The sequence below is a fragment of the Pyrgilauda ruficollis genome, unplaced genomic scaffold, assembly GCF_017590135.1.
Source record: "Pyrgilauda ruficollis isolate IOZ18807 unplaced genomic scaffold, ASM1759013v1 scaffold64, whole genome shotgun sequence".
NCBI classification, from domain to species: Eukaryota; Metazoa; Chordata; class Aves; order Passeriformes; family Passeridae; genus Pyrgilauda; species Pyrgilauda ruficollis.
Window position 1 is genome coordinate 1,440,801 of NW_024528155.1, and position 15,243 is coordinate 1,456,043.

The 15,243-nt window shown below is 41.1% G+C and overlaps 2 protein-coding genes across 5 annotated transcripts in view; one reads left to right on the forward strand and one right to left on the reverse strand.

Moving 5' to 3' along the window:
* The window catches only part of SNX24 (sorting nexin 24), an 88,410-nt gene extending 83,772 nt beyond the window's left edge, over positions 1–4,638 (forward strand). For all 4 annotated transcript variants that reach the window (XM_041484184.1, XM_041484181.1, XM_041484182.1 and 1 more), the window contains one exon: positions 3,797–4,638. In XM_041484184.1, coding sequence (XP_041340118.1) covers positions 3,797–3,867 — 71 coding nt within the window. In that variant the 3' untranslated portion in view covers positions 3,868–4,638. The remainder of the gene's footprint in view (positions 1–3,796) is intronic.
* A 1,579-nt stretch (positions 4,639–6,217) lies between these two features.
* On the reverse strand, positions 6,218–14,706 carry PPIC (peptidylprolyl isomerase C). Its single transcript, XM_041484145.1, has 5 exons — positions 14,550–14,706; positions 10,450–10,563; positions 9,878–9,971; positions 8,027–8,211; positions 6,218–6,783 (listed from the first exon to the last, which is right to left on the reverse strand). The coding sequence occupies exons 1-5, from the start codon at positions 14,646–14,648 to the stop codon at positions 6,655–6,657; spliced, it is 621 nt and encodes a 206-aa protein (XP_041340079.1). The 5' UTR covers positions 14,649–14,706; the 3' UTR covers positions 6,218–6,654.
* Positions 14,707–15,243: the final 537 nt, after the last annotated feature.

The window sequence follows — 15,243 nt, forward strand, 5'->3', positions numbered from 1 at the left end:
GCCTTAAAATCCATTAAATTTTTAAGAATGAATTTAGGAAAGAACAGTTCTGCTTTTCCTAGATAGTAGAGTGCACTTCCTTGATATTTTCTCAAGAAGTTTACAGATACTTGAGAGGAGGGCATAAGGAAGACCAAGCCAATCTCTTTTCAGTGCTGCCCAGTGACAGGACTAGAACATAAGGAACATTTTCCCAAGCTCACACACAAGTCGTCCAGAGCAGTATTGGGTACCCGCTCTTGCAGACACTCAGAAGCTGCCTGGCCATGGTCCTGGGCAACTGCCTGCAGGTGCTCCTTCTTGAACAGGGGTTGGGACCATATCACCTCCAGCAGCTGTTCTGTGGTTCTGCTGTTTTTTCAAGCTGTTTACCAAAACCACAGGGACAAGCTCATATATTTTGAGATGGTTAAGCAGTCTCTCTTGCCGGCAATGTCCATGCTAGCTAGTAGAGGGGCCAAACACTATTGAACCTGTGAAGTCTTACTGAACTCCAATGTGTACCTAGAGTGAAAGTCAGACAACAGAGGTTCAACGTGATTCAGGTCCACATCAGAAGACACATTACAAGGTTGTTTAGCTTTCACTTTGAGTTAGCACTAGTCTGATTTCACAGACTGAATGTTCATTTGAGGCTCAAGTGCAGATTACAAAATCGATGAACCAAAGCACAGTAAGGGGAGGGGGTCACTGCACAGGGTCACATCTGACCCAAGTGACAACAGTAATGAAGAATCACCCACAGAGTAACTTCTGTTTAAAATTTGGTCCAGATGCTGCCTATACTAATATTTCGAGTGAGCCACATTGCATGTCTTAATCTTAGTGTTTAATGCTCCTCCTAATTGTATACTTGATTCCTCAAGAGCCTGGTATAAATTACAAACATCATGTAACTCCATACCATTCTGAAGAGAGAAAATGAATTTCATATACAGTTATCCCAAAAAACTGAGATGGTGCTTAGTATTTCCAGCCCACATGTAACATTTTGCTATAAGACTTCAAGATTCTGCAGTTCTGTGATGGTATTTATCTCCCTTCCACATAATGTGTACTCTGAGTAAGGCTAAGGTTCCTTTGTGTGACATCATTACGAACTTCCCAATGAATTTTGTAACTGTTCTTTGAAGTAATGCAAAAAAGCATTAAGATAAAGTCCTCTTCTAATGAGTAACATGTTTAAATATTGATGTCATTAATGACATATGATATAAAGGACATTTCAGACTTTTGCTAAGGCATTTTCTGACCTTGATCCACAGTATTTAGAATTTATATGGCAGGTGAATATTCTTTGTATTTGAAAACCCTAAAACATCAAATTCACTGCAAGTTATTCTTTAACTAAATGAATTAAAACACAAACGAGAATGTGAGTTGTAGTTTAAAAAAGGAAGAAGAAAACCAAGTCCTGAGTCTAGAGCCTCTACTAGTTGACTCAAGTCTAGTTAGAAAGAAACAAAGTTTTTACAAAACTAACATTGCCGTTAATTCTTCTTTGTTTTTAGTTTGCAGCACAGAGAAAATATAGATGAGCTTTCTAAAATTTTCCCTCTCAGATCAGTTCTTACTTTGATAGACTCTGATTCCTTTGTAAAAACAGCCAAAGTTGTTCAACCTATGACCAGAAGTAAGTGTCCATTACAAATAACTATTTGTTGTATGTTTTCCTTGGAGAAGGTGAATTTCAGAAGTCTTTCCTGCATACAGGAATGCCTGTGTTAACATATTTCAATAAACAGGAAATAGTGTGAGTTTTAAACAAAATAAAAAACTATTTCTGGAATATAACTCAAAGAACATTTTTACCCTGTCATTGCACTGTGACCTGTCTTTATGAAATACAGTCTTGCCATTATTCTAGTGACTGGGCTTTAAGCATTGTTGAGTTGCAAGAGTTTTTCCAGAAATAAGATCCACAGTTACAAACCTCATTGATTTTCAGATTTCCTTTTTCAGGATGTATTTAACAGTCTGAGGGCCCAAGTGCACATTACTTTTTGTGTAAGGGTATAGGGAGAAAGAAAAAATTATTGTTCTCAAGAAAAATAAAGGAAAAACCTAATGTGCTTCAAATTGAGATGGTACTTTGGAAGCTAAAAAAGTGGGATCTTAGATTTACTGTCAGTTGTTTGAAAATTGTTCTGATGATTCTTTAAACCACGCAAGGGTCACAGATCTGCAAGACTGTGCTTTGTTGTGTTTATACTTAAGTTATACATATACTTTAGTTGTATTTAACTTAAACTGATATGCTTGGATTTTTTTAAGCAGAAAATGCTCACATTAAATCTAATGTTGTGAAGGTGTATAATTTTGAAAATAAATCCTTATTTTCCTATATATACTGTATGTTAGAGAAGAACCAATAAAAACTGGTTTCTGGAACTGCATCATTTAATCTACAAGGAAGGCATCAGATCACCTTTACAAGTGTATTTTGGTAACATTAATGACAACTGCATAGGGTTATTCTGCCATGGTGATTTGGGACAGATGATCTTACAGGATTTGAGGAAACACTAATAGATTCAAAATATTAGCAAGATATAATTTTAATAATATAGATAATAAAATATGATTATGACTTGCTATGAGAAGCTGGGTAGAATTATGCATATATTGTTTACAGTGGAGGTTACCATTCATAAAAAACATCCCAAAGTATCTATGTTCATAACATCTGTAATATTCTGAAATCACTTTATTAGTAACAATGAAATAACACATTTAAGACAACAAGGATTGCTTTTAGAGGGTCCAAATCTACCTTTGCTCAGTATTTTCCTTCCAAAATTATTTATGTGAAAGAATTAGGGGCAAACCCTAATTCCCACCCACACTAAGTGATCTAATTTATCAAGTACTAATGATTTTTTATAAAAGTTGCATCTCCCCTTTGTGAATATCTGTAGGCTGATAGTTGAAGGTTTGTTTTTTGTGGGAAGTTCTGCATCAGGAATCATTTGCTCTTAGCAGGAAATCCATTTCTAGTATACTAACAATTTTAAGGTTGTAAGATATGATCAGAAATTATTAGTTTTAATGCCTATTTAAATAGACCCTTTATTAAAACCTGACGTGTTGGTGCATTTCAAAAATCTTTTCAACTTAACAGTGTACATCCATGTACATGGATCTATTATTGTGTTCTATCAAGCAGTTCTTTCATGGCAAATGGAATGTGAAAATTAACTGGCAGTTTCCTCTGCATCTGTGACAAGAAAGTAGTGGGGATTTTTTCCTTCAAGTACTGTAGGATGACATTTTGTAACATGACATTTTATGTTGATTGGATAACCTGAAAATTTCTTGCCTCAAATAATCATTTTTGTACAGGCATCCTCAGGTCTTCTCAGTCTAAACACTGCTGTAAACTACAATACAAAAAACAGCTTTGAAGTATTCCCAGTAGTAATCTAGAAATTTCTTCAAGTATATTGAGATTTTGTTAGAAACTGAATTGCCAGTGTAATCCATCTTCCTTGTGAGAAAAGATTCAGATAAAGAGCTGGAGCCTAGCAGCCTTAAGTATTAGAACATCCCTTTAAATCAATAAGCTACAAATCTGGCAGCGCATTCATGCAATGCCCAGTGCTACCCTAAAGTGGCTTTAGTGCTGAAACAGCATTACTAATAGCACATCCTCAACATGGATAAACAGTTGAGTGATGCAGTAGCCCAAGGAAAATGAGGCCTTACCTAGTTAAGTTTCACAAAAACATTTATGTTGTACTGGCATGGACAAGAAAGTAAGTTTCATTCTTTTTTTTTTTTTTTCCTTTTTTTCCAGATGACTTTCCAAATGTAGTTATAGACGGCATTCTACATGGAATATTTTATCCTCACTTACTGCCCAGGTAGAAGTAATACAAGGCAAGAAGAAGCTGAAGTCATGGTTAATAGAATTAACAGGAATAAAATTCTGTGATGTGAAAATTATGCTCAGAAGCAAGAGGCACAACCTCAGATTAAGTTCAAGCATTATGTCTTTTTAAATAAAATCACTGTCATTACAGTTGCTGCTTTTAAAAAAAGATGTGGAAACAACAGTATTGAAGTTATTTATACTTTCTATATATTGACATGCTCTATTTAACACTAAATATTCTAAGTCATACACTGAATTATGCTAACCTTTGAAGAGAAAAGTTTTACTAATTATTTCTATAATTTATCTTAAAGCAAACACTAAACCATTTTGCACCAGGATTTTTCCCAGCACATTACCCATTTCTGGCACTGGATGGATTAAAAGTGCTGAAGAGAGTGTGTGCAGAATTGGAAACATGCTTTCTCATTCTGAAACAGATAGCACTCTCTGAGGAAATTTTCTAGATTTCACTTGAAACTATTTTATTTACCAGGAGCTTCTGTGTGGCTTTTGTATATCTCCATTCAGTTATGACATCTAACCTGTGTGTTTGTTTACTCTCCACACCAACTTGCTGACTGTATTCCATATATTAACATTTTATAAGTCACACAACATACAACTCTGTGGTAAACTAAAGCAAGAATATTATTAATATTATGATCAAACTAAAACTGATACATATGTATGTATGCTCAGATTTAACTGGAAATTTGTATGTGTGCTACTGGACATTACAAAATAAATTACTAGGACATGAATGTACCACTTCAGTGGGTTTTTTTGGTGATATTTTTCTATTGAAATTTTTCTGAGATTCTGTCCTCTGAGATGGGTCTCACAGATGTGTGTCTCCCCATGAAGTGTGAGAAAATACCTGTGTGCTCATTTAAAGCTCTTAGGTCTCAGCTTAGCTGAACTTGGTAGCCTTACAGAACTACATGTCTTGGTGAAAAAAATTAAGGTTAATCGAACACAGAGTAAGTCACTGGGCTTATCAGCAGAAGGGGGTGTTACACAAAAGCAGCAACGGCAAAGCTGGGCACAAACGTAAGTCAGATCCTGGAGACACACGGGTTGCCTGCTCTAACTACTAAATGTGTTTGGAAGCCATTTGGGGAGAGTGGAAAGCTGGGACTTGGAAGAAAGTTAGGCCTGTGACTGCAGCACTTGTTCAGGTTATGAGGTCTATAGCCACCAGGAGTGCTTTCAGCTACTGGCAGACTGAGGCATTCTCACTCCTGCTTGCTAACCCTGCTCCCAGAGCTGCTTTTCAGAGAATTTTAATTAAACCAGCTAGTAGAAAGAAAAGTCATCGGGGTAAAATGGAAATCTGATTGCCTAGCACTAGACAAACTTAGAGACCCTTGCCAAGTTCTCCTCCAGTTCTGTTTGCAGAGTACAGTCATCCTTTCACAGGTCTCTGAAAAGAAGAGTCAGTATTTACCTTCAGGAGAGGCCCCAGGGCTGTGGTTGAAGAACCAGCAGGAGCATCCTCTAACTGCAAATGGTATCTCAGAAGAACCTAGGGTAAATCCCTGCCCACAGTTTTTTCCTGTTTCCTTGTGAGTGGAATGCCAGTAGGTACCTACCTACAAGTTCGGAATGCCAGTATGTACCTACAAGCTCTGTGCTGTAGCAGCCTCTTCTACCCTGAATCACTTTGGCTCAGGATACCTCAGAGCTCCTTCAGGACACCCTTCAGGAAACAAGTCACTGCAAAGGAGTCACCAGTGTGCTGCCTGCCCGTGTTACAGGTGGATGAGCCCTTCATCACATCTTGGCACTGCCTCTTCCGTCTTGAGTCCTAAAACAGTCAACTCAAAACGAAAAAAATCCACATATCTGCCCTGAACTTAACACAGGTGTCTCTTAAGTGTTACCCTACAGTGACCTCCTCTGAAAGCTACCAGTTGTCAGCTTAAAGAGTTATTTATGAAGCATCACAAAAAAATGAACCTAAAGTTCTCAAACTTACAGTAAAATGTAAAGAAAAAGCGTTTGAGCTTTAAAATAAGTAGCATTAGTTAAGTGTTACAAAATTCACCATGCTGTAAAACAAGAATTCTTCTGTTTTAATCAGCTCCTAACAGACTACCTTATTCAATAAGACAGAAAAGCTGCTTGTTCTTGATCACAGAATGGTATCTGAATACTGTGGTTCTCTGAAAGACAGGGACTTTATCTGACATGTTTAGATTAGGAAAATTTACCATCTCTGCTCTAACCTTACAACCTTATCTCCTGAAAAGCAAAAGCCCCTGAATATTTTGTGGAATCAGTTGAGGTGAGAAAAAAGACCTTGGGGGGTAGAGTAAAAAATGCTCTCAAGTATTTATCTGAAAGCAAAGTTTATTTATTCAAAACACTTCTATATTTTCCTTTTTTTTTTTTTTTAAGTTTTTAGAAATGCTGGTAGTGTTACAGTAAATATTTTCAGTTGAAAAGACAAAAACAAACATTGCTAAGATTTCCAAACAGAACAAAATTACTATATTTTAAACCCTGTCAAAATAGAATTACTGCTGTATTTTTTCATTAAAGGCTTTTTCTACAAGATCTAGAATTTGGTGGGATATGTCTTGAATTTCAAAGAGTGGCAACTCCAACAAGTTGTTACAGTTGTCATATCCCTTCTGTATTTGGCAAATGATAAGTATTGCCTATACGTAACTTCATATGTTTTGAGGAGAAAACTCAGTGGATCATTGAGATTGGTCAAAAACTGGCATTAAAGAAAAGTGACTAAGTTTTACTTTTCATTCTGACTATTGGTCTCACCAGTCACCAACTTCAACTACAAATGGTTCCTTTACAGCTATTTTGCCACTGTTCACAATCACACAGTCTTGAAGGGGCCGATCATGTTCATCTGTCTGCTGGAGTTCTATCGAGTGCACCACAGACTGTCAAACAAAAAAAGAACAAACAGAAAGGTTCAGTTTAGCCAAAGAAACTCCAGTGGCTGAAGTCTAGTGCCACGGAAAGAAAAGAGTGCACCTAACATCACTGCTTATTAACCAGCTTGTGAACAAAGACCTTTACCCTGTCAACTTCCCACATCCTTTTCTTTCCACATTAGCAGTTGTGCCACTCTGTAAATCAAACACAGTTGACAGAAGCACAGGGAAGACTGTTTGCCCTCCTAGAAAATCCTTCAGCCAACAGAAACATTTTGAAGGGGCAACTGAAAATGTACATTCAGCTGATTAAGCGGGCACATACAGGATTCTATCTGTGGCCTGTAACCAGAAAGTGAATCCAGAAATCACAAAAGGAAAGCATTATTATTTTTCTAACTGTACAGCATAACTGTGCTTCCAGTAATCTTGTTACTGCTTTTACCTTTAGCATATAACACACACATACAGATTTTTAGTGTGGTACCAGTATTTTTAAAGGACAAAATTAATTTAGGTATATATATTGACAACTTGTTTTTTTGATATCTGTCCATTAATCTGACTAAACTGAAACTTAAGTCTAAATAGCTTCTCAAAAACTTACAGCTACTACTGTAGATCATGAAAATGGAATTCAGTACGAATGTGGGAGTGAGAGGCCAGTATTCTGATGAAGTTTTCAAACTCCTCAAAGTCCATCCAGCAGTTCATGTTTTCCCCAATAATTTCAAAACACAGATTAAAAAGGAATAATTTGTAAGGAGAACCAGACTAATAAAAATATGATCACTTGAAAACATAATTTTTTAGCTTAAAATTCTATCTGGCCTCTCATCAGTATGTGTTTGCCGGCTTTGCATTCACATGCTTCTAAAAACCCTTAACAGTGAAAGTGTTACCCATAACTAGCATGCACTACAAAATTTGATTTTAGCCTGCAGAAAAAGAATTATTTTATGGGTAACAGTGTTACTGAAAGGAGGAGCTGAACCTTCTTCATTTGTAATTTGCAAAGGTGTCAATGTTGACTTCAGTGCTTAGCAGTCTGAAATAAGGGCTGTGAAAGCCAAAGGCATGGTTCAGGTTTCCATTTCTGCTATTTGCGTTCTAAATTGTCCAGCTGGAGCTCTTCACAATCATTTTCTACCATGTACATATCACATGGATACTCAGCTGTTTCTGAACCATGGTAACAGGGGTATAATGGAGAACAGTTTGTCCCGATCAACCACTACTTTAAACTTACCATTCCATCAAGGACTTTGCCAAATACTACATGTTTTCCATCTAACCAGGAAGGCTTTGTCACACTGATGAAGAACTGGGATCCATTGGTGTCTGGGCCAGAATTAGCCATGCTAACCCATCCAATTCCATAGTGTTTGAGCTTGAAGTTCTCATCAGGAAACCTTTCTCCATAGATGCTTCTTCCTATGACAAAAAAATAAGAAAGCAAACTTTAAAAAAATCAATCAAATGAAAGCTGCTTTTTGTTCAAAAATGGGAAAAATGAAGTATGAATTCAGGACTTGAAGATTCATTGTTTGAGTAAACACAGCACCATCATTGCTGATGGTTATCAGCAACTCCGTAACTAAAATCATTTTGTGTGTAAAGCTAAGCTAAACCACCACACAAAAGGAAAGAACAGTCAAAGCTGATGATGCTTTATCCCTTGAATTTAAGCTAGCTGAATACCTTCAAGGGTCTGGTTTACAGACACCACTGAACAACGGTATACTTCATCCTGATGAGCAAATTAAAGTACATACTTATGGCCACTAACAATAAGACTGCCATGTTTTGTGACAATTTCAGTATTTAAACCTTTCCCTTATGCTAAGAAATTGCTTTAGGCATGTTTAGAAACATATGAAGACCAAATGGAAGTTAGACTAAAACACTTGGTGTGTATGTGTACAGCCACGACATAATAAAGACTCTGACGTTTCTAAAATAGTTCAGAGAAAACACATCAGTCATGGTTAAACCACCATCACTCTGAAAAGAGAAGGCTGTCTGTCTCACCTTTACTTGTGCAGTGCCTAGCACAATGGGGACACTTTTCCCAACACCACCAGATGCTATCTCAATAAACAACATCAGCAAGCAAATAAATGCTGCCTACCTTTAATGCTAAAACTATGTCTTTGGTATTATGGTCTTCCCCATTGTTGACTGCTAGAAAAGGAATGTGTGTTTTCTATTCTATCCCAGCAGGGAAATCACTAACAGTTCATGCAGACAGTTCAAATCATAGCATGTCAAGAATGTGCATATAAAGGAAGAGAAGAAATCTGCAGCCAGAGTAAGTGCAGTGCAAGATATGCTGCGCTGGCACTGCCCCCCTGAGTGTACTGAACTGTTCTTCTGTAGGCTCAGGAGGGAGAAGTGATACACACAGACAGGACTCACAGCACCAGCAAGTTTATGGTTTCAATTTTAGTAAGAGAAAAACAGGGAGAGGGCATGACCCTCATCTTCTAATTTATTTCTCTCTCCCTGTTAAGAAATTCCTTCTCACAGCACATTTCAGAGGTTCCTGAGAACAGACTGAGCTGAGGGCAGAGAGGACAGCCTCCTCCTTCCCTACCTGCCTTCCCTCTATGCGCTTTCACTGTTTCATCACGGATTAGACTTCTGCTGGATGACTTGAATTGGTTCACCTATACATGCAATCAGTGAGTGCCTCAGGGAAGGAGCGCTGTCACAAAGCCAGAGCAGGGGAAGGGTGGAGACATCCATCTTTTGGAGACGGTAAGTTGTAGGAGCAGCTCAGCTGGTCACGTGGCTCCAGCCCAGCACGCAAAGCCATGCTTCTTGAATGGGGACAAGTCACAGACAGAAAAGAGCTATCTGCAAAAATTGAGGACAAAGGAAGAGCTACACATACTTATAAATCAGATAATCCAAACAGCTGCAGCTTAGGCTACAAGACACTTGGAAAAGTACTAGATGCTCTAAACCAAATGTGGGCTGGTTTGGTGTTTTTTCATTTATCTGAGCAGAAACTATGAAGGAATATGCTGGTTTGCCCATACTTTCAGCAGACATTTGAACAAAGAAAAGGGAACCTGGAAGATACTAAGTATATTACCTCCTGATCCATCTCCAGCTGTAAAGTCTCCTCCTTGAATCATGAAGTCTTTGATCACACGATGAAATTTACTTCCTTTGTATCCATATCCCCTCTAAGAAAATGAAATAATTCTTTAAATTAATATAACATCCAGTTCTATATACAATCATATGGAAATACGCAAGTTGTGAACAGCTGGATTTCACAGCATATACCACCAAGGGATATAATACTGTCAAGAAAGACATTAAACTGAAGTGCAGGTAAAAACATCTAAATGGCAATGCCACAAAGAAGATATTTATTCAGGTGGTCAAAGCCACTGCCTGGTGGTATCTGACCACAGTATCTCCACATGCTAGATCTGCAAGGCAGGGACAGACTGAGGTGCTCTTATCCAGCATCTCATAATTACATCTTGTGAACCAAGGACCTGAGAAGACACACACTAGTGCACGTCCTTGGGGACAGCACTTGTGCACAGGCTCCAGTAAATGAAGATCGACAGTTCACAACTGAAACAGCATTAAATACACACTGCCTTCCCAAGCCAAACTTGAGTACACAGTGGAAGAAAACTGCAAACGTACTTCTCCAGTTGCCAACGCAATGAAGTTCTCCACGGTCTTTGGGACAACTTTTCCAAACAATCCAATTACAATTCTGCCAACATCTTTGTCTCCGATCTTCACATCAAAGAACACCTGAATATTTTTGTGAAGGGAACAAAAGTGATATAGATGTGAGCACAGCAAACAGCCAAGTTTTTCAAAGAGTAAGGTGGTAAGAAATTACTTCTGGCTGGTCTGTATTAATAGTATCCTGCAATCTAAGGGTGCTGTTTCAGAGAAATCCTTTCAGAGCCACCAAAATCAGGTTATGTAGAAAACTGTTTGAGAACCAGTGACTATATGTTTTGATTCTTACTGCTTTTAATGGCTCGGTGAGACTGCTGTATCTCAAGTTTGAAGATAGTGCTCAAGAAGATTTTTCCCAAACATGTAAGTCTTTAAAGCTGAATGGAAAAAATGAAATATGAAAGTAAGGAAGAACAACAATTCTATTCCCATATGGGGGAAAATAACAAGGAACTATAGTACTGACACTCCCCACAAATGACCATTTGCTGTCCACTCACAATCTTCACTGTTTTAGGCATCAGTACGTATACAAAAGCCTAAATTCCACTGAACTGACAAACACTGAGAAGTAAATCCTTTGGCTCAAGCAAGCAGTTGCCTTCCTAAACATGAATTCAAACACAGCACAGAAATAACCACGCCAGATTATTCAGCTGATTGCCTCAATCTTCAATGTACATGTCACTGAAAAGCAACTTCAAAAAGACAAATGAGTTACAAGACATTTTAATATAGTTCAAAATCTATGAATGCATATTTGAATGTGCAAAAATGTTCCAATAATTACTGAAAATAGGAACAGCTGTCAGGAAATGAGGCATTTTGAAGTTCTGAAAAATTTACATAAAGGCTATTACAACTTCTAGGAAACAGCAATGTGTATTCCTATGATGTGGTATTTGCTGTTCCTTGTGGCACTCAACCAAGTATTACTTGTCTGTAATGCTAAGAAATTAGTCCAATAATGATAATAAATGACCACAGTCTCTCCAATGTGAATGCCTCTTTCACGCTCTCCTACTAAACATTTCTACCATTTCTTGATCTTCTATGTGGTTTTGACTGTTGAACTTTTGGCTAACACTATAAAAGCACTATAAAGGAAATAAAATTCCTTTTGATACACCTCATTCATTTCCTTGACACTTGGCACTGAATAACATGCTTCTTAGAAGTGTGGCTCCCAAAGTATTAACAGCACACTTTCACTAACTTTTTAACGGTTTTATACACAAACCTCTCTGAATTGTGCTGCCAGGGTTATCTTGGTAAGGGGTGTTGCCTTCCTACATTTTCTAAACCCACTGCATGTCTATTTTGCCTGGAAATGTTGTTCTAGTAGGACTGCCTGAAATGCATAGGCACATATAAGTGACAAGACCAAGGCCACCACACAAGCACCCCACAGAGCACAAACATCATACACTTTGTTGACAGCACAAGGAGACAAGTTTGTCATACGCTGCAAGCCTAGCACAGCCACAAGGCTTCACATGTGGCACTGCTGCTTGCCTAAGCAACGAACCCAGTACTTTTAAAAATGTGTCTCTGCGTATTTTTGGCCACAAAATCAAGTACGGAAATATCTGGTAGCCCTAGACGCTGTTTCTGCATAGAAAAGCCATGTTCTCATGAATGTATTTCCACAGGTTCCCTGGAAATTCAGTAAGCATGTAGACACTTGAGCTGGTTGATACAGCACTTTTAAATCTCAAAAAACATCTGGCCAACTTCTTCAGCAAAAACTCTGAAAGAAAACAAACATTATAAATTTTCAGTCTTATTAATATTTTTATAAATATTTAATCATATTTACAATCTGCAGTTAAGTATTTCAAGACTGAAATGAAAAAAGAACACACCAGTAAGAGTGGCTGGTTCTCATAAAAATATTCATATACAATTTACACAAGATGCTGTACATCTAACTGAAAAAATGGACAAGAGCATTCAATTATTCAGGGAAACTAAAGGGACTTTGAAAGGAAGATCTCATGATTCTTAGAGACCAGGTAATGTAATAACCTCATAAATGCAAAAATACTGTATACGGTTAAAGCCAAAACAAGGGGGCCAAAATACATCTGGAATCACCCTGTAGTTTAGTGAAAGGTTTGGCTTTGGGCTTGTGAAGGTCAGAGAAGGAAAACAAATACCAGAAATAATTAAAATTGATACAGTAAAGAGATGGGCATAACTGCATTTGTACTGTGAGTTCACACCCTGAGTGCTGCATGTAATTTTGGCCTCTCTACTGCCGAGTGATAAAACCAACCTAAAAAAATGTAGAAAAATGGGCAGAACAGATGCTCAATAGGTATGGAATATCTTTTATATGAAGAAAGGTTACAGAAAACTACTTAACCTGCAAGAGAGAAAACTAGTGTGATTTGATGAGCTTTGTAAAGTTACCACTGCCTAGGACAGTTTGGCAATGCAATTCTTCATGTGCCACAACAATCAGAGAAGGGCATAAAATTATAGCCCAGGCAGAAGGAATGAAAAAGGAGTACTTTATGCATAATTAAATGGAAATGCATTCCCAGAACACTACTTGGAGGTTAAATTTACCCTTCCCCCCAAAAAAATCAAATCTGTGGTCTAGAAGTCCATGGCAATGAAATTGTAAGCAGTTGCAGACAACAGTGGCAATGAAGCACAGAAATAAAGCCACAGTCCATGGCTTAGGATGCTGAAGCCATGCTGGAGGAAGCAGTTCTACCCCGCCCTTCCCTGCCACACTTTCATGAGTGCAGGTGTCTTTCCCAGCATGGCTGCATTCTCTCCTGACTGCAGGTGGAAAAACACTTGGGGGCTGAAACATGGAATTCCAAGGTTGGACCAAACATCCCACCTCCTGCACCAAACATTTTTTGGAAAGAGATGCTGTCATGCTGCAGTAATTAGGTGCATCCCTATCCCGCCAGTCAGGCCCACAGCCCACAAGCCCATCTCCTGGGCAGTGCCATTGCAATGTCCACATATGCAACAGGCGCACAGCCCATCCATCCTGCCTGCCCAGGAGCCCTGCAGCACTGAGCCCCACGGATCCCTGATCCATGGATCTCTGCTGGCAGCGCCTCACAGGCACCACTACACCTCCTACGGGGCCAAGAAAAGGACTGCTCTCAACACCAAGAGCTTCACACAATGACAGAGTGGGTCAAAGTGGAAAGGACACAGTGAGTCATCTGGCCCAACCTCCCTGCTCAAGGGCCATCCCAGAGCACACGGGAGAGAACTGTGTCCAGCTGGTTCTTGGATATGTCCTGTGAGGGAAACTCCACAGGAGTAATCTGGGTAATCTGTTCAAGTGCTCAGTCACCTGCACAGTAAAGAAGTTATTCTTCACATCCAGGTGGAACTTCCTGTGTATCAGCTGGGCACCACCAAGCAGAGTCTGGTCCATCCTCTTGGCACCCTCCCCTCACACACTCAGAGACATTGAAAAGCCCTTTCTCAGTCATTCCTCCCCCAGACTGAACAAGCCCAGCTCCCTCAGCCCTTCCGGCAAGAGAGATGCTCCACTCCCTGATCAACTCAGTAGCGCCCCGTTGGATCCTCTCCAGAGTTTCAGCAGAGAGGGCAGGCAGGAATGAATAAAATCCATGGCACACGCAAGCCCCAGCGCAGTTAAACGCCGTCCTGCTCGGGGCAGCCTGGCAGCACCAGCAGCCACAAACTGCCCTGGCAGCAGCACAGGCTGCAGCAGCGCTGGAAGGGTGAGGAATTTAGAAGTTTCCACATCTGCAAGCCAGAGGGAGGCTTTGCTGGCCCGAACTCTGCGATGCGCCAGCGCCTACAGAAAGGCGACATGCTCAAAGGGGTTAAAAACCAAGTAACCAACCAAACAACCAAGAAAACCTAATAAAACGGTGAAGTTCTGGCGTTAGGCCAAGCCCGCCCCAAGCCCTCTGTGCCCGGGATGCGGCGCGGGGCAGAGGCCGGCCGGCTGCCCCGGCACCGCCGCCACGGCCGCAGGCCCCGCCCGCCCCGTCCCGAGGCTTCCCGGCGGCGGAGACGCCGGCCTGGCAGCGGGCGAGAGTCACCTTGGCTGTCACGCTGGGTCCCCTCCTCCTGAAGGCCTGGGCCGCGGGGGCCAGGAAGCACAGACACGCCACGGCGCCGAGCAGCGCCCCGCGGGCCATGGCGCCGGCCGAGCGCTGCGGCGCCTGCGCCGGGGAGGGGCGGCTCCTCCCGCGCCCGGGCGGGGGTCTCCGGGGAGCGGCACCCGCCCAGCCTCCCGGGGAAAGGCCGCCAGTCCCAGGGAGCGGCCATCCATCCCGGGGAAAGGCCACCAATCCCGGGGGAAAGGACACCCATCCAGAGGAGAGGCCACCCATCCCGGGGAGCGGTCATCCATCCCGGGGAGTAGCCACCCGTGCCAGGGAGCGATGACCCATGCCAAGAAGCGGTCACGCACGCCAGGGATCGGTCGTCCATCCTGGAGAAGCAGTCACCCATCCCGGCCGGAGGGGTGACCCGCCGGGGGATGAGCTCCAGTCCCGGCGCTTCCCGGGTGCGGGGCTCCCGGGACGGGCCCGGTGCCTGGCTGGATTTGGGGCGGGAGCTGGCTTTGGCGGGGGCTCGGTGGTGTGCGTTCTGATGGGCGCGGGGAGCCGAGTGCCCTTCCCCGGGCCAGCCTCGCCCAGCGGGAGCTGCGGAACCTGAGAGGGGCACGACCGCCCAGCCTTCAGGCTGAGGGCCCAGCAGGGTCCCGCAGGTGGGTGAAGTAGCCGAACA